Source organism: Chiloscyllium punctatum, chromosome 2, assembly GCF_047496795.1.
Source record: "Chiloscyllium punctatum isolate Juve2018m chromosome 2, sChiPun1.3, whole genome shotgun sequence".
Lineage (NCBI taxonomy): Eukaryota > Metazoa > Chordata > Chondrichthyes > Orectolobiformes > Hemiscylliidae > Chiloscyllium > Chiloscyllium punctatum.
In genome coordinates, this window is record NC_092740.1 from 32144319 (window position 1) to 32159362 (window position 15044).

The window sequence follows — 15044 nt, forward strand, 5'->3', positions numbered from 1 at the left end:
GTAGGGTCTGCACTGTTTTGCCAATATACCATGCCTCAGGACATCCTTGCCTGCAGCTCATGAGATAGACAACACTGGATGAGTCACATGAGTACCTGCCATGTACATGATGAGTAGTGTTTCCCTGTGTGATTGTAGTATCCACGTTGATGATTTGGCATGTCTTGCAGTGATTACCATGGCAGGGTTGTGTGGCGTTGTGGTCAACGTTGTCCTGAAGGCTGGGTAGTTTTCTGCGAATAATGGTCTGTTTACACTTTGGCCATTGTTTGAAGGTGAGAAGTGGAAGTGTGGAGATGATCTTGGTGAGCTAGTCATCATCACTGATGATATGTTGAAGACTGTGAGGAACATGGCATAGTATCTCCTCTCTGGGGAAGTATTGGCCGTGTCCTGTGTCGGTCTTCTGAGGAGGTTGTTGTAGTTTTTTGCTGTGGCATATCAGAACTAGCGATCGATGAGTTGAACATCGTATATTCCAGCATCTTTGGATGTCCATCATGCTCCTCCTTGTCTGAGCAGATCCTGTACATATGCAGAGCTTGTCTGTAGGGGGTGGGTCCTTTACCATGTTTAGGGTTGAAGCCTCTGATTTTTGGGTCAGTGTCCTCCAAGGCGGCTTTTGCGATATACAACAATGCAGAATCGCTGAGCAGAAACTGATAGCTAAGTTCCATACCCATTAGGATGGCCTCAACTGTGATCTTGGGTTCATGCCACACTACAGGAAACCCCACCACACTGTTCTGTATCTGTAAAATCTTCCCTACTGTCCTGTTTTGACACCATCACCTTGATAACTTGTTATGATCTCTCTACATTAAATAGTTTGTACAGTTTTGGATTACTTGTTACTTTGATTAGACCTTTGGCATGTGACTCTTATACCTATCATGTTATTCCAGCCATTTGGTTTGTTTCCAGCACCACCTTATTTTTAATTTTTTGCTATTATCTCTCTTATTCAATTACTCAGATTATAGGTCATCCCTTCACTTGTTATTCAGCTGTTGACACGTAATTCACACTGTCTGACACTTTTGATCACCTGTAGAGACTTACTCAGCCTGTCGACACTCTGCTCACACCATTTGTACAATCTTTTGATCTCTCTGCCTATAATTTCTGTGCCTGTGTGCTTCCCTCTCACTTCACCTGATAAAGGAGCAGCGCTCCAAATGCTTGTGATCTCAAACAAACCTGTTGGATTATAAACTGGTGTCGTGTGTGAGTTCTGACTTTGCAAATAATTATGACCCCAATACTCCACAGGTTGGTATACATAAAATGCTCCCCTTATCCCAACTGTCTGTCTTCTATTGCTCCTGTATCCACACTACCTATAAAACCATGGGCTCTCATCTTATTAAGTAGCCTAATATGGAGTACCATGTCAAATACCTTATGAAAATGTTACCATTCCTTCTATGTCCTTGGGTCAAAATCCTGGAACTTCCTCCCTTATGACATGTGAATTAATTTACAGCACGTAGACTGTAGCAGTTCAAGAAGACAGCTCATTGTTACTTTCTCAAAGGCATTCAGAGGTGAGTAATAAATGTTGGTATCCCGTGAGCGAATTAAAGAAATTCTCTGGATGGCAGACTTTTAATTGAGGTTTGTCATAATGGTCAGTGCTAGCAGTCCACAATCTGTTTAAATAATTTGAATGTGGGCACCAATTCTTATATTTCCAAAGTTGCTGATGATACCAAACTGAGTTGGACCTTTAGTCATGAGGTGTGTGCAAGGAAGCTTCAAGAGGCCTTGAACAGGCTAAGTGAATGAGCTAGAACATGGCTGGTGCAATATACTATAAATAAATATGAAGAGTTCATTTTGGTGGGAAAAAAGCAGACAGGCAGAATATTTCCAAAATGGCAAGAAGTTTGAAAGTGTGAGTGTCCAAAGAATGACCTTGGTCATGAAGTATGAATAGTCTGCCTGCAGTTGCAGCATGCAATTAGAAAGGCTAATGGTATGTTGGCAGTCATTTCAATGGGAGTTGAGTATAGAAGTAAAAATAGCTAACTGCAGTTGTATTGAGCCTTTGAAGAGAACTCATTTGGATTATAGTGTAATCTTTGTCTCTGTTATGGACTTGGCCAGACCCCTCAAAACATTTGTAAGTAGGTAGCCCAGACTGTAACTTTGCTATTTGTTTAGATAGGTGTATAGTGAAGATGCCTAGAGGAAATGAGCTGGATCAACAGTCAAGTTTTAAATAAACAAAATATATTTACAGAATTACAGAATGAAACACAGAGAACAGAAAATAGATAACTTATCCTATCCAAACATAACTTAATGATGTTGTTCTGAAAATACTTGCAAAAGTCCCAATACACGCATCCCTTCGCACAAACAGTAAACCACGGCACAGGCAACTTACAGTTCAAAATCATAAGGGCAGAAGGACAGAGAGGTGGCTTCCAGTTTCCCCTGTGACTCTTACTCAATGCACTTCCAAATTGAATTGAACTGCACAGCTAGAGAGCTGGCCACGCCCCCTTGACGATGCCAAGTTTTTAAAAGAGCTTTCAAGCTTTTGGCCTGAAGCACTATCTGTTAAGATAAACGACAAGGCCCCAATGAACTATTCAAACTTCAGACACAATGGAGCCTGGCCAATTACCCAATCTCTGAAAAAAAACTCAAGGGCAAAGTAACCTTGTACCAGACCAGCATTGTGCCAGTCTCCTTACCTATGGCCAATCATGGAATGTAATGAAGGTTCACTGGATTAATCCCTGGGATGGTGGGATTGTTTTATGACAAGAAATTATGTAACTTCATCTGTATTCTCTTAGTTATGAGGAGCAAGAGTTGATCTCACTGAAACTTACAGAATCCTGACTGGCTGGATATATATAAAATGGTTCTCCCTGGCTGGTGACCTAAACCCAGGGGACATAATCTCAAGACGTGTGGGTCATTTAAGGCTGAGATGAAGAGGAATTCCTTTACTGTGAGAATGATAAACCTTCAGAATTCTCTACCTTGGAAGGTTGGAGAAACTCAATCATTGTGCAACTTCAAGAGAGAAGTAAATAAATCTTTGGAAATGAATGAGACTAAGAGATGTAGAAATAATGTGGGAAAACGACACTGAATTAATGATCAGTTATGATCCAGATTGGCAGGGCAGATTCAATGGACTGGATGTTCTATTTCACTTCCTATGATTCCTATGAAATATACAATTTTAACCTTATTTTCAAATCCCTCCATCACCTCATTTCCTCTCTATCTATGTACTCTCCTCCAGTCTTACAACCCTCTGAAACATCTGCGCACATCTAAACTCTGACATATCATAATTTTCATTGTGCCAACATTTCTTGCCATATCTAAAGGCCTAAACTTGATAAGTCCTTCCCTTCCTCTCTCTGCCTCTCTACCTTCGTTTTCTTCTTTTAAGGGACTGCTCAGAGCTCTCGCTTCGATCATCTGCTCTAATACCTCTCTATGTGGCTCAGTGCCATTTTTGTTTATTATTGCTTTTATGAAGCAACTTGGGGAACTTTGTTACCTTAGCAATGCCCTACATAGATACAAGCAGTTGTTGTTAACATTATAGTAGAAGGAATGTTGAACGGGTGTGTGCCTTATATAGGAACTGAGTAGTTGTAGAAATATTGGACACTGCTGTGAGCTTATGACCACCTATGACACCCAGATTTCAATTAATCCTATGTGAATGGTGTGGAAAACCTTTCTTTCCTCTGACAGCTGGAAGGGACCTAACCAATGAATGAATTGATAGTCATGCTCAAACTGCCAGTAAATGGATATCACCATGGCCAGTCTTTCGCAGTAGGGTCATTGATTTGGTCTTTTGAGAGTAGTATCCGTAGGTACCTGCAATGAATTAGGTCACCGATTGTCTTTCACGCTCATCAGGAGCAGGAGAATCAACATTTTGAGCATAAGCCCTTTCCTGATGAAGGGTTAATGCCCGAAACGTCGATTCTCCTGCTCCTCAGATACTGCCTGACCTGCTGTGCTTTTCCAGCACCACATTTTCGACTCTGACCTTTAGCATCTGCAGTCCTCGCTATATCCTAACTGAAAAAGAAGTTAAAAATCACACAACACCAAGTTTTTAACTTGGATTTTTAACTTTGCCCACCAGTCCAACACTAGCACCTCCAAGTCATTAAGAAGAACTAACTTACGAGCACATCAGAGTCAGAAACAAGAAAAGACTGGTTAATGTTATGAGTGCAGACGCTGTCAGAACTAGATTTGAATTTTGGTGAAGAGATCCAGAGAGGCAGGTGAGATTCAAAGGAAACGGTGACTTTTTAAAATAAAAGCTATTTTGATCTCAGATGATTTAAATTGAAAATTAGTTTTGGAGAGACAAAATTGGCAAACTGATTCTAAGAAACTAGCCACTGGTACACAACACTAAATTTAAAGGTTATAGCTTAGTAGTCATTTTTAAGGATGTTGGCATTGTGCTCATATATTCTTGAGTACAGATACACGACTAACTCTTTTATTCAATTGTACTAACACTCATCAGGTTTAACTATATTAAAAGATGAAGCAGAAATAGCAAAGTCAAATTAAAGTTGATCACTTTTTAAATAAGGTACTGTTAGTAAGACATCCTCATGAAATAAACTGATGATGGGATGTAGTGGAGAAATGGTTTCAATTCTAACTTTAAAATTCCAATGTCTAGGTATGAATATGAACTCTAGATCAAGAGTCTGTTTTGGTGAGTTATCGCAGGACAATGGATGGATGGGATAAGGACACCAGATGTTTTGGATCAGCTCAACTTTATGTAGGGTGGAAGATGGGAACCTGGTCTGGAGAACAAAGGAATAATCAAGTTTAGAGGTATCAAAGACATGGATGAGGATTCCAGAATATCTGAACCAAGACAGGCTGGAATTGGACAGAAAGGTATGCAGTCTTGATGATGAATGGCTATGTAGTAGGAAAGTGTTCTCATGTCAAACATGATGTCAAGACAATGAAAATCTGTGCAACCTCAGACAGTCGTGAGGGAGTGGGTTGAGTTGGTGACGAGGAAATACAGATTGTGCTAGAACCAAAGAGAATGGATTACATCCTACATAAAAACAGGCCATTCTAACTAACAGGTCCATGCCAGTCTTTTGAATGGACTCGAGCCTCCTGTCTTTCCTCAGACAAATTTACTGATACAACCCTCTTTTCACTTCTTCCTCAAACACTTATCCAACTTTCTCTTAATCACTCTTTGTGGTAATGAATTCCCAAACACATAAATCTCTGAGTGAAGAAGTTTATTTTGAATTCCATATTTTATTTCTTATATTGATGACCTCTAGTTTTATTCTTTCCCACAAGTGGAAATCATCTTCTTGCATTCACTCTATCAAGACCTTTCATGATTTGGAGATGCTGGACTCCGGTGTTGGACTGAGGTGTATAAAGTTAAAAATCACACAACACCTGATGACCACCTGATGAAGGAGCGTCGCTCCGAAAGCTAGTGCTTCCAATTAAACCTGTTGGACTATAGCCTGGTGTTGTGTGATTTTTAACTTTGTAAGACCTTTCATAACTTTGCAGCTCTCTGTGTTTTTCCACTTCAGAACATATTATATTAAAACTATTATTATTAGTTCTGAAATAATAATAATAGTTTTAATATAATATGAAACTTCATAACTGACAGCAGGTTTTTTTCCAAGACAGAGTTGCGTGTGACTTGGAGGGAAAGTTGCAGTGCTCATTTTCCTATGTGCTTAACGGACTCATCGTGCTCGGTGATTGGTGTCTATAGTTTGGAAAGTGATGCCAAAGAATCTCAGTATATCTCTGATGGTACATACTTTGCCCATGAGATATGTATACCTTGCTGCAGGAATGAATGTTTCAGGAGTGAATTTGATGCTGATCAAGTGAGGTGCTCTGCCTGGACACTGTCGAGCTTTTTGAGTATCAATGGAGGTATGCCCAATCAGGCGAGAGGAGAATATTTCATTACACTCCTGCCTTGTGCCTTATAGATAGTAAACAAGCTTTTAGGAATTAGGAGGTGAGTAATTCATTCCAGAACTTACAACCTCTGCCTTGCTGCTCTTGATTGCCTTGTTAAATTTCTTTTCAAAACTAGCCCTGAGTGTCAATTTGAGAGAGATTTATGAAAGTTTTCTCAAATGCAATTTTATAGTACTCTTCTCACTGCTCCTCCGTGATTCCCTCTCGTGTTATCTTGTGCTCACTGATCACAGACTTGCTGGTCCATAATGGGACTTTCCAAGTTTCACCACCACCTCCCCTCCTCATTTCCCACATCCATCACCACCCCAACACCCTTAGCTCTTTCCAATTCCAGCTCTGGATCAGTTCAAGCAGTGCCAGCCAGAAACTAGTCTCCCCATTGTCTGAGGAATATCCCCCAGGTGTGAGATGGCAGATCAAGGGAAATTAGCATCCCACCTGGAGCTTCTGGTGGATGTGGTAGTAGAAAGAAGGGCTATCCTCTTCCCTCAGGACTGCCAGAGGAGACCGCTGTGTCCAACACAGCCAGCCTGGTACAGAGTTGTCTCCTGAGCCAGATCGAGAGGAACTCCCAGCAATTCCAGAAGAAGGTCATTGACCCTCTGTGCCCAGCAAAGATAAGTGCCATAATCTTCGTCCTGCTCCTTCCCTCTAACTCACTCTAACACTGAACCAACCTCCTACCAAGGCTCATGCTCTGCCACACTCACTATTGCATGCCCACTCCATTGCCTCAGATTAGTAAACCCTTCCTGCCCTTTGTGCTGCCTACTCATATGGGACACCTCAGCTCCTTACCTCCACTGCATTAACACTAACAGCTGTGCCAGCCACTGACATCTTACTCAACCACTCCGTTTGTCTTCTTTCAGTAGGAAACAGCCCATAGTTGGGCAGAAAGGAGCCAGGTGGGTGGCGGGGTCCCCAGTATATGTCTCTGAACCTCCATCGAGGGCAGAGTCCTTGCCTTAGTGGGAGAGGAGTATGATCACCATTATCAGTAGGCAAGTAAGGTTTATTGTCAAATGCCACACTGTCCTTGCCCCCATCTCACCGTTGTGAATATATTCACAACAAGCCCACATCACCAGCCCTATTTTGTAGCTCATGCCCTCTCTTGCCTTCAAGCATCAGTGACATCTCCACAACTTCTAGCATGAAGGCAATGTGCTAACATCTGCACTTCCACCTATAAAAGGAGATACATCACCTCAGAGGGTTTCTCCTATCCTCTGCCCCAGCTCAGGCACTGACACTCGGTGGGTTCTTTAACTGGTGCTATGACCCTGGGGAAAAGACCTTGATGCTCAAGCCCCACTACGCCCAGGGTAAGTAAAGACGTAATCAAATTGCTCAAGGCTCCCAGTTTACCTGTTTGATTGTGTCAGGTTAAAAGCATATACTGATCAAGTTTCTTTACATGACAAACAACTTTTTATTAGAAAGACATCAGTTCTAACCACAGGAAAACCAAATGTAAATTATCAATTTGTAACTCTGCTGGTTTAAACCTTATATTTACCTTAAATCCCTCTGTAATCATACAAGCAGACACAGACAAACAAAGAAGTATAGATATTATGGGTGAAGGGTAAAGGTGGTGCCACTATTTAAGACCGGTGGCAAGGACAAGCCTGGGAATTATAGACCAGTGAGCCTGATGTCAGTGGTGGGCAAGTTGTTGGAGGGAATCATGTATTTGGATATACATGTATTTGGAAAGACAAGGACTGATTAGGGATCGTCAACATGGCTTCATGCGTGGGAATTCATGTCTCACAAACTTGATTGAGTTTTTTGAAGAAGTAACAAAGAAGAATGATGAGGGCAGAACAGTAGATGTGATCTACATAGACTTCAATAAGGTGTTCGACAAGGTTCCCTATGGGACACTGATTAGCAAGGTTAGATCTCATGGAATACAGGGAGAACTAGCCATTTGGATACAGAACAGGTTCAAAGGTAGTAGACAGAGGGTGGTGGTGGAGGGTTGTTTTTCAGACTGGAGGCCTGTGACCAGTGGAGTGCCACAAGGATCGGTGCTGGGTCCACTACTTTTCATTATTTAGATAAGTGATTTGGATGTGAGCATAAGAGGTATAGTTAGTAAGTTTGCAGATGACACCAGAATTGGAGGTGTAGTGGACAGTGAAGAGTGTTACCTCAGATTACAACGGGTTCTTGATCAGATGGATCAAGAGGCTGAGAAGTGGCAGATGGAGTTTAATTTAGATAATCGCGAGGTGCTGCCTTTTGGGAAAGCAAATCTTAGCAGGACTTATACACTTAGTAGTAAGGTCCTAGGGAGTGTTCCTGAACAAAGAGACCTTGGACTACAGGTTCATAGCTCCTTGAAAGTGGAGTCACAGGCAGATGGGATAGTGAAGAAGGCATTTGGTATACTTTCCTTGGTCAGAGTATTGAGTACAGGAGTTGGGAGGTCATGTTGTGGCTATACAGGACATTGGTTAGGCCACTTTTGGAATATTGCATGCAATTCTGGTCTCTTTCCTATCGGAAGGATGTTGTGAAACTTGAAAAGGTTGAGAAAAGATTTACGATGATGTTGCCAGGGTTGGAGGATTTGAGCGACAGGGAGAGGTTGAATAGGCTGGGGTTGTTTTCCCTGGAGCGTCGGAGGCTGAGGGGTGACCTTATAGAGGTTTATAAAATCATGAGGGGCATGAATAGGATAAATAGACAAAGCCTCTTCTGTGCAGTGTGGGAGTTCAGAACTAGAGGGCATAGGTTTAGGGTGAGAGGGGAAATATATAAAAGAGACCTGAGTGGCAATTTTTTTCATGCAGAGGGTGGTACGTGTGTGGAATGAGCTGCTAGAGGAAGTGGTGGAGACTAGTACAATTGCAACATTTAAAAGGCATCTGGATGGGTATATGAATAGGAAGGATTTGAAGGGACGTGGGCCGGGTGCCAGTACGTGGGACTAGATTAGGTTGGGATATCTGGTCACAAGGACGAGTTGGACCGAAGGGTCTGTTTCCATGCTGTACATCTCTATGACTCTATGATTGTACTGGGGAAACACCGAGCACTGGTCCACATAATGCAAAGAGACATCACTTCTGCTTCTTCTAAGTTGTACTTATTTCCAATCTTCATATTCAAATCCTTTCAGTTCTTTGCTGAGGGCACAGGGTGGTTAACACATTAATCATTCAGTCTTTCAGTTAGTGGTTAGAGGCAACAGTTTATTGAAATACTGGTTAGGATTACCTATCTTTTCATTATTAGTTACTTCACTGCAGAGGGAGGGAAAGGAACAAGCCGAAATTGCTAAGATGTCCCTGTTCTGATGCAAGAGATGGATTTCTGCCCCTGTGCATGAACTGGCCTGGCAGCAACATTGCAATGTTAAGGTGTTAGGGAGCTCCAAAGTACAGTATTGAAGCAGTAAACTGTATTATAAGTGAGTTGGAGATGGGCCATGAGGATGTGTTGAGGCTGGTGCTTTTCTAATGCCGACCTTCATGGATGGACAGTGCAGGCAGTTACTGCACATGGAGTAAGTGTTGGGAAATGCTGTAATTGCTCTGACTTTCAAACCAGGAATTGGCACCATCTGGTTTCTCTCTGTGCAATAGTAACTTGCATCAAAATTATGTTCGGTAGTAATGAGCTGCTAATGCATTGCAAGTAGCTTCTCACCGTCCACTTGTGACAGTCTCATCTCATTATTAAAGCCCTTTGTCGAAAATCAGGCATTTTGACCTTGACACTGAGAATTTCATTTTTCCATCTCACCATATTTGCTGAACTGTTTTGCCATTGCTCACATAGTTCTGGGCCTGGGAAACCACTACCCAACAATTCATGCCATTCACAAAAGGCTAATTGGACATCGGCATTGGACATGTTAAATATCATGTGCCATTTGGTCTGTTGCAGAGGCTGTCTCTAATTAGATTCATAAAGGTTTGCAATGCAATTGTCTGAACATTTATGAGAGTATCACTTTTTAAATCAAGTTCATTTTCCAGCAGAATCAGCCACAAAAAATGTTGATATGATGCACGATTACTATGGTAAATTTTATCTTGAAAGATAATTGCATTTGACTTGAGTCTCAATTCTGCTCCCAGTTCAGCTTACTTAGAACAGCAGACTGTCAGCTGCTGCTTTCAGTCACATGCTGTAAGTGTCATTATAAAGTATTGAACTTGTGTTCATAAAGGGGTGGAGTCATGGTTTGACAGACAAAAGAAGGAACCAGTTAAACGTTTGCAAAATAAGAACATTGGAAGGACACATGCACTTTCAGAAGCATTTCGAAGATTTCTGTCGACACGGTTTGGAGTTTTGTTAACAGAATATTAATTTGTAAACATGTTACCGGTTTATGAGATCAGATGTGCCTTTTAGAATAAGCAATGGTAATAACTTTCTGGCAGGAATCTATTTGAAACCTGAATTAATCAGCTATGCTCTTTTCACAGAAAGCACATTTGAAACTAAAGCGCCAATTGCTCAGGAAAGAAATTGTTTCAGGAGTCAGAAGAAAATGCAAAGCTATGATGAGGCAACTGCTTTCCTGGGAGAATGGGGGCCATACCAGAGGACAATTTTCTTTTTCCTCAGTCTCACTGTTGTTCCAAATGGATACACAGCCCTAACTATGGTGTTTCTGGCAGATATTCCTCAACACCATTGCCGTCTGCCTAATTCTTCAAATGTGACGATTGGAGAAACTTCCTATGTTAACCTAAGTTTGTTGATACCTGTGGAGGAAGTGGATGATGATCAAATGTACAGTAAATGCACCAGGTACAGGACACAAATTAAAGACAGTTTAAATGACACAATGCCTGAAATAGAGCCCTGTATTGATGGCTGGATGTATAACACTGACAGATATATGTCAACAATAGTCACTGAGGTAAGAAACTTTCATCTTATGCCTTAATATAACACATTTTGTTACATGGGATGGCATTTGCAATGGGTTACCAAAGTCCTGGCATGTTTTAAGATATTTTCACAATCATCAAAATTGAGTTTGTATCATTAATTTGAATTACCGTATATACTCGTGTAAAGGTCAATCTCATGGAAAGACCAACCCCTTATTTGTGGCCAGGAAATTTGTATTTTCCATATATCTCAAGTAAAAGTCGGCCCTACTATATTGCATTAGAAACATCTTATAAAGGAAACTGCATGTTCTCATTAACCCACTTAAACAAAATTGCATTCATTCATTCATTCATACCGATAACTACTCATTGCTCTTTGTGTACTATATTGCGTCTCTAGTCATTCATTCCTTGGAATGGAAACAGACCTTCGGTCCAACCCGTCCATGCCGACCAGATATCCCAACCCAATCTAGTCCCACCTGCCAACCCCCGGCCCATATCCTTCCAAACCCTTCCTAGTCATATACCCATCCAAATGCCTCTTAAATATTGCAATTGTACCAGCTTCCATCACATGCTCTGGCAGTTCATTCCATACACGTACCACCCTCTGCGTGAAAAAATTGCTCCTTAGGTCTCTTTTATATCTTTCCCCTGTCACCCTAAACCTATGCCCGCTAGTTCTGGACTCCCTGACCCCAGGGAAAAGACTTTGTCTATTTATCCTATCCATGCCCCTCATAATTCTGTAAACCTCTATAAGGTCACCCCTCAGCTTCCAATGCTCCAGAGAAAACAGCCCCAGCCTGTTCAGCCTCTCCCTGTAGCTCAGATCCTCCAACCCTGGCAACATCCTTGTAAATCTTTTCTGAACCCTTTCAAGTTTCACAACATCTTTCCGATAGGAAGGAGACCAGAATTGCATGCAATATTCCAACGGTGGCCTAACCAATGTCCTGTACAGCCACAACATGACCTCCCAACTCCTGTACTCAATACTCTTACCGATAAAGGAAAGTATACCAAATGCCTTCTTCACTATCCTATCTACCTGCGACTCCACTTTCAAGGAGCTATGAACTTGCACTCCAAGGTCTCTTTGTTTAGCAACACTCCCTTGGACCTTACCATTAAGTGTATAAGTTCTGCTAAGATTTGCTTTTCCAAAATGCAGCACCTCGCATTTATCTGAATTAAACTCCATCTGCCACTTCTCAGCCCATTGGCCCGTCTGGTCAAGATCCTGTTGTAATCTGAGGTAACCCTCTTCATTGTCCACTATACCTCCAATTTTGGTGTCATCTGCAAACTTACTAACTGTACCTCTTATGCTCGCATCCAAATCATTTTTGTAAATGACAAAATGTAGAGGATCCAGCACCGATCCTTGTGGCACTCCACTGGTCACAGGCCTCCGGTCTGAAAAACAACCCTCCACCACCACCCTCTGTTTTCTACCTTTGAACCTGTTCTGTATCCAAATGGCTAGTTCTCCCTGTATTCCATGAGATCTAACCTTGCTAATCAGTGTCCCATAGGGAACCTTGTCGAACACCTTATTGAAGTCTATGTAGATCACATCTACTGTTCTGCCCTCATCATTCTTCTTTGTTACTTCTTCAAAAAACTCAATCAAGTTTGTGAGACATGATTTCCCACACACAAAGCCATGTTGACTATCCCGAATCAGTTCTTGCCTTTCCAAATACATGTACATCCTGTCCCTCAGGATTCCCTCCAACAACTTGCCCACCACCGAGGTCAGGCTCACCGGTCTGTAGTTCTCTGGCTTGTCTTTACCGCCCTTCTTAAACAGTAGCACCACGTTTGCCAACCTCCAATCTTCCGGTACCTCACCTGTGACTATCGATGATACAAATATCTCAGCAAGAGGCCCAGCAATCACTTCTCTAGCTTCCTACAGAGTTCTTGGGTACACCTGATCAGGTTCTGGGGATATATTCACTTTTAACCGTTTCAAGACACCCAGCACTTCCTCCTCTGTAATATGGACATTTTGCAAGATGTCACCATCTATTTTCCTACAGTCTATATTTTCCATATCCTTTTCCACAGTAAATACTGATGCAAAATATTCATTTAGTATCTCCCCCATTTTCTGTGGCTCCACACAAAGGCCACCTTGCTGATCTTTGAGCGGCCCTATTCTCTCCCTAGTTACCCTTTTGTCCTTAATATATTTGTAAAAACCCTTTGGATTCTCCTTAATTCTATTTGCCAAAGCTATCTCATGTCCCCGTTTTGCCTTCCTGATTTTCCTCTTAAGTATACTCTTACTTTCTTTATATTCTTCTAAGGATTCACTCGATCTATCCTGTCTATACCTGACATATGCTTCCTTCTTTTTCTTAACCAAACCCTCAATTTCTTTAGTCATCCAGCATTTCCTATGCCTACCAGCCTGCCCTTTCCCCCTGACAGAAATATACTTTCTCTGGATTCTTGTTATCTCATTTCTGAAGGCTTCCCATTGTCCAGCCGTCCCTTTATCTGCGAACATCTGCCTCCAATCAGCTTTCGAAAGTTTTTCCCTAATACCGTCAAAATTGGCCTCTCTCCAATTTAGAACTTCAACTTTTAGGTCTGGTCTATCCTTTTCCATCACTATTTTAAAACGAATAGAATTATGGTCGCTGGCCCCAAAGTGCTCCCCCATTAACACCTCAGTCACCTGCCCTGCCTTATTTCCCAAGAGTAGGTCAAGTTTTGCACCTTCTCTAGTAGGTACATCCACATACTGAATCAGAAAATTGTCTTGTACACACTGAAGAAATTCCTCTCCATGTAAACCTTTAACACTATGGCAGTCCCAGTTGATGTTTGGAAAGTTAAAATCCCCTACCATAACCACCCTATTATTCTTACAGAAAGCTGAGATCTCCTTACAAGTTTGCTTCTCAATTTCCCTCTGACTATTGGGGGGGTCTATAATAGAGTCCCAATAAGGTGATCATCCCTTTCTTATTTCTCAGTTCCACCCAAATAACTTCCCTGGATGTATTTCCAGGAATATCCTCCCTCAGCACAGCTGTAGTGCTATCCCTTATCAAAAATGCCACGCCCCCTCCTCTCTTGCCTCCCTTTCTATCCTTCCTGTAGCATTTGTATCCTGGAACATTAAGCTGCCAGTCCTGCCCATCCCTGAGCCATGTTTCTGTAATTGCTATGATATCCCAGTCCCATGTTCCTAACCATGCCCTGAGTTCATCTGCCTTCCCTGTTGGGCCCCTTGCATTGAAATTAATGCAGTTTAATTTATTAGACCTACCTTGTCCCTGCCTGCTCTGACAGTTTGACTCACTTCTGTTCTCAGCTGTACCCGTCTCAGATCGATCTCTTTCCTCACTATCTCCCTGGGTCCCACACCTCCGCGCCCCCCCCCCCCGCCCCCCACCTTACTAGTTTAAATCCTCCCAAGCAGTTCTAGCAAATTTGCCCACCAGTATATTAGTCCCCTTCCAATTTAGGTGCAATCCATCCTTCTTGTACAGGTCACTTCTACCCCAAAAGAGATTCCAATGATCCAAAAATGTGAATCCTTCTCACATACACCAGCTCCTCAGCCATGCATTCATCTGCTCTATCCTCCTATTCCTGTCCTCACTAGCTCATAGCACTGGGAGTAATCCAGATATTACCACCCTTGAGGACCTTCTTTTAAAATTTCTGCCTTTATGTGTTCATAACTTTACTTAGCCCATTTAGTTTACTACAGCATGTTTTTTTTTGATTAGATTAGATTCCCTAGTGTGGAAACAGGCTCTTCAGCCCAACCAGTCCACACTGACCCTCCAAAGAGAAACCTACCCAGACCCATTTCCCTCTGACTAATGCACCTAACACTACAGACAATTTAGCATGGCAAATTCACCAGGCCTGCCGTAGGAAACCAGAGCACCCGGAGGAAACCCACGCAGACACGGGGAGAATGTGCAAACTCCACACAGACAGTCACCTGAGGCTGGAATTGAACCTAGGACCCTGGTGCTGTGAGGCAGCAGTGCTAACCACTGTGCCACCATTCATTCATTCATTCAGACCGGTACTGAAGCCAGAAGCCGATAAATACCATTAGCACTTATCGCACTTTGTTCACTATACATCCAAACAAGCAGGTAATCATTTTAATTGTGGCATTAT

The 15044-nt window shown here is 42.1% G+C and overlaps 1 protein-coding gene across 1 annotated transcript in view; it reads left to right on the forward strand.

The window, feature by feature from the left end:
• The window catches only part of LOC140495792 (organic cation/carnitine transporter 2-like), a 93779-nt gene that overhangs the window by 6741 nt on the left and 71994 nt on the right, over positions 1–15044 (forward strand). The window contains exons 2-3 of the mRNA XM_072594908.1: positions 4694–4920; positions 10464–10903. Of these exons, the coding sequence (XP_072451009.1) occupies positions 4866–4920; positions 10464–10903 (495 nt within the window). The 5' untranslated portion in view covers positions 4694–4865. The remainder of the gene's footprint in view (positions 1–4693; positions 4921–10463; positions 10904–15044) is intronic.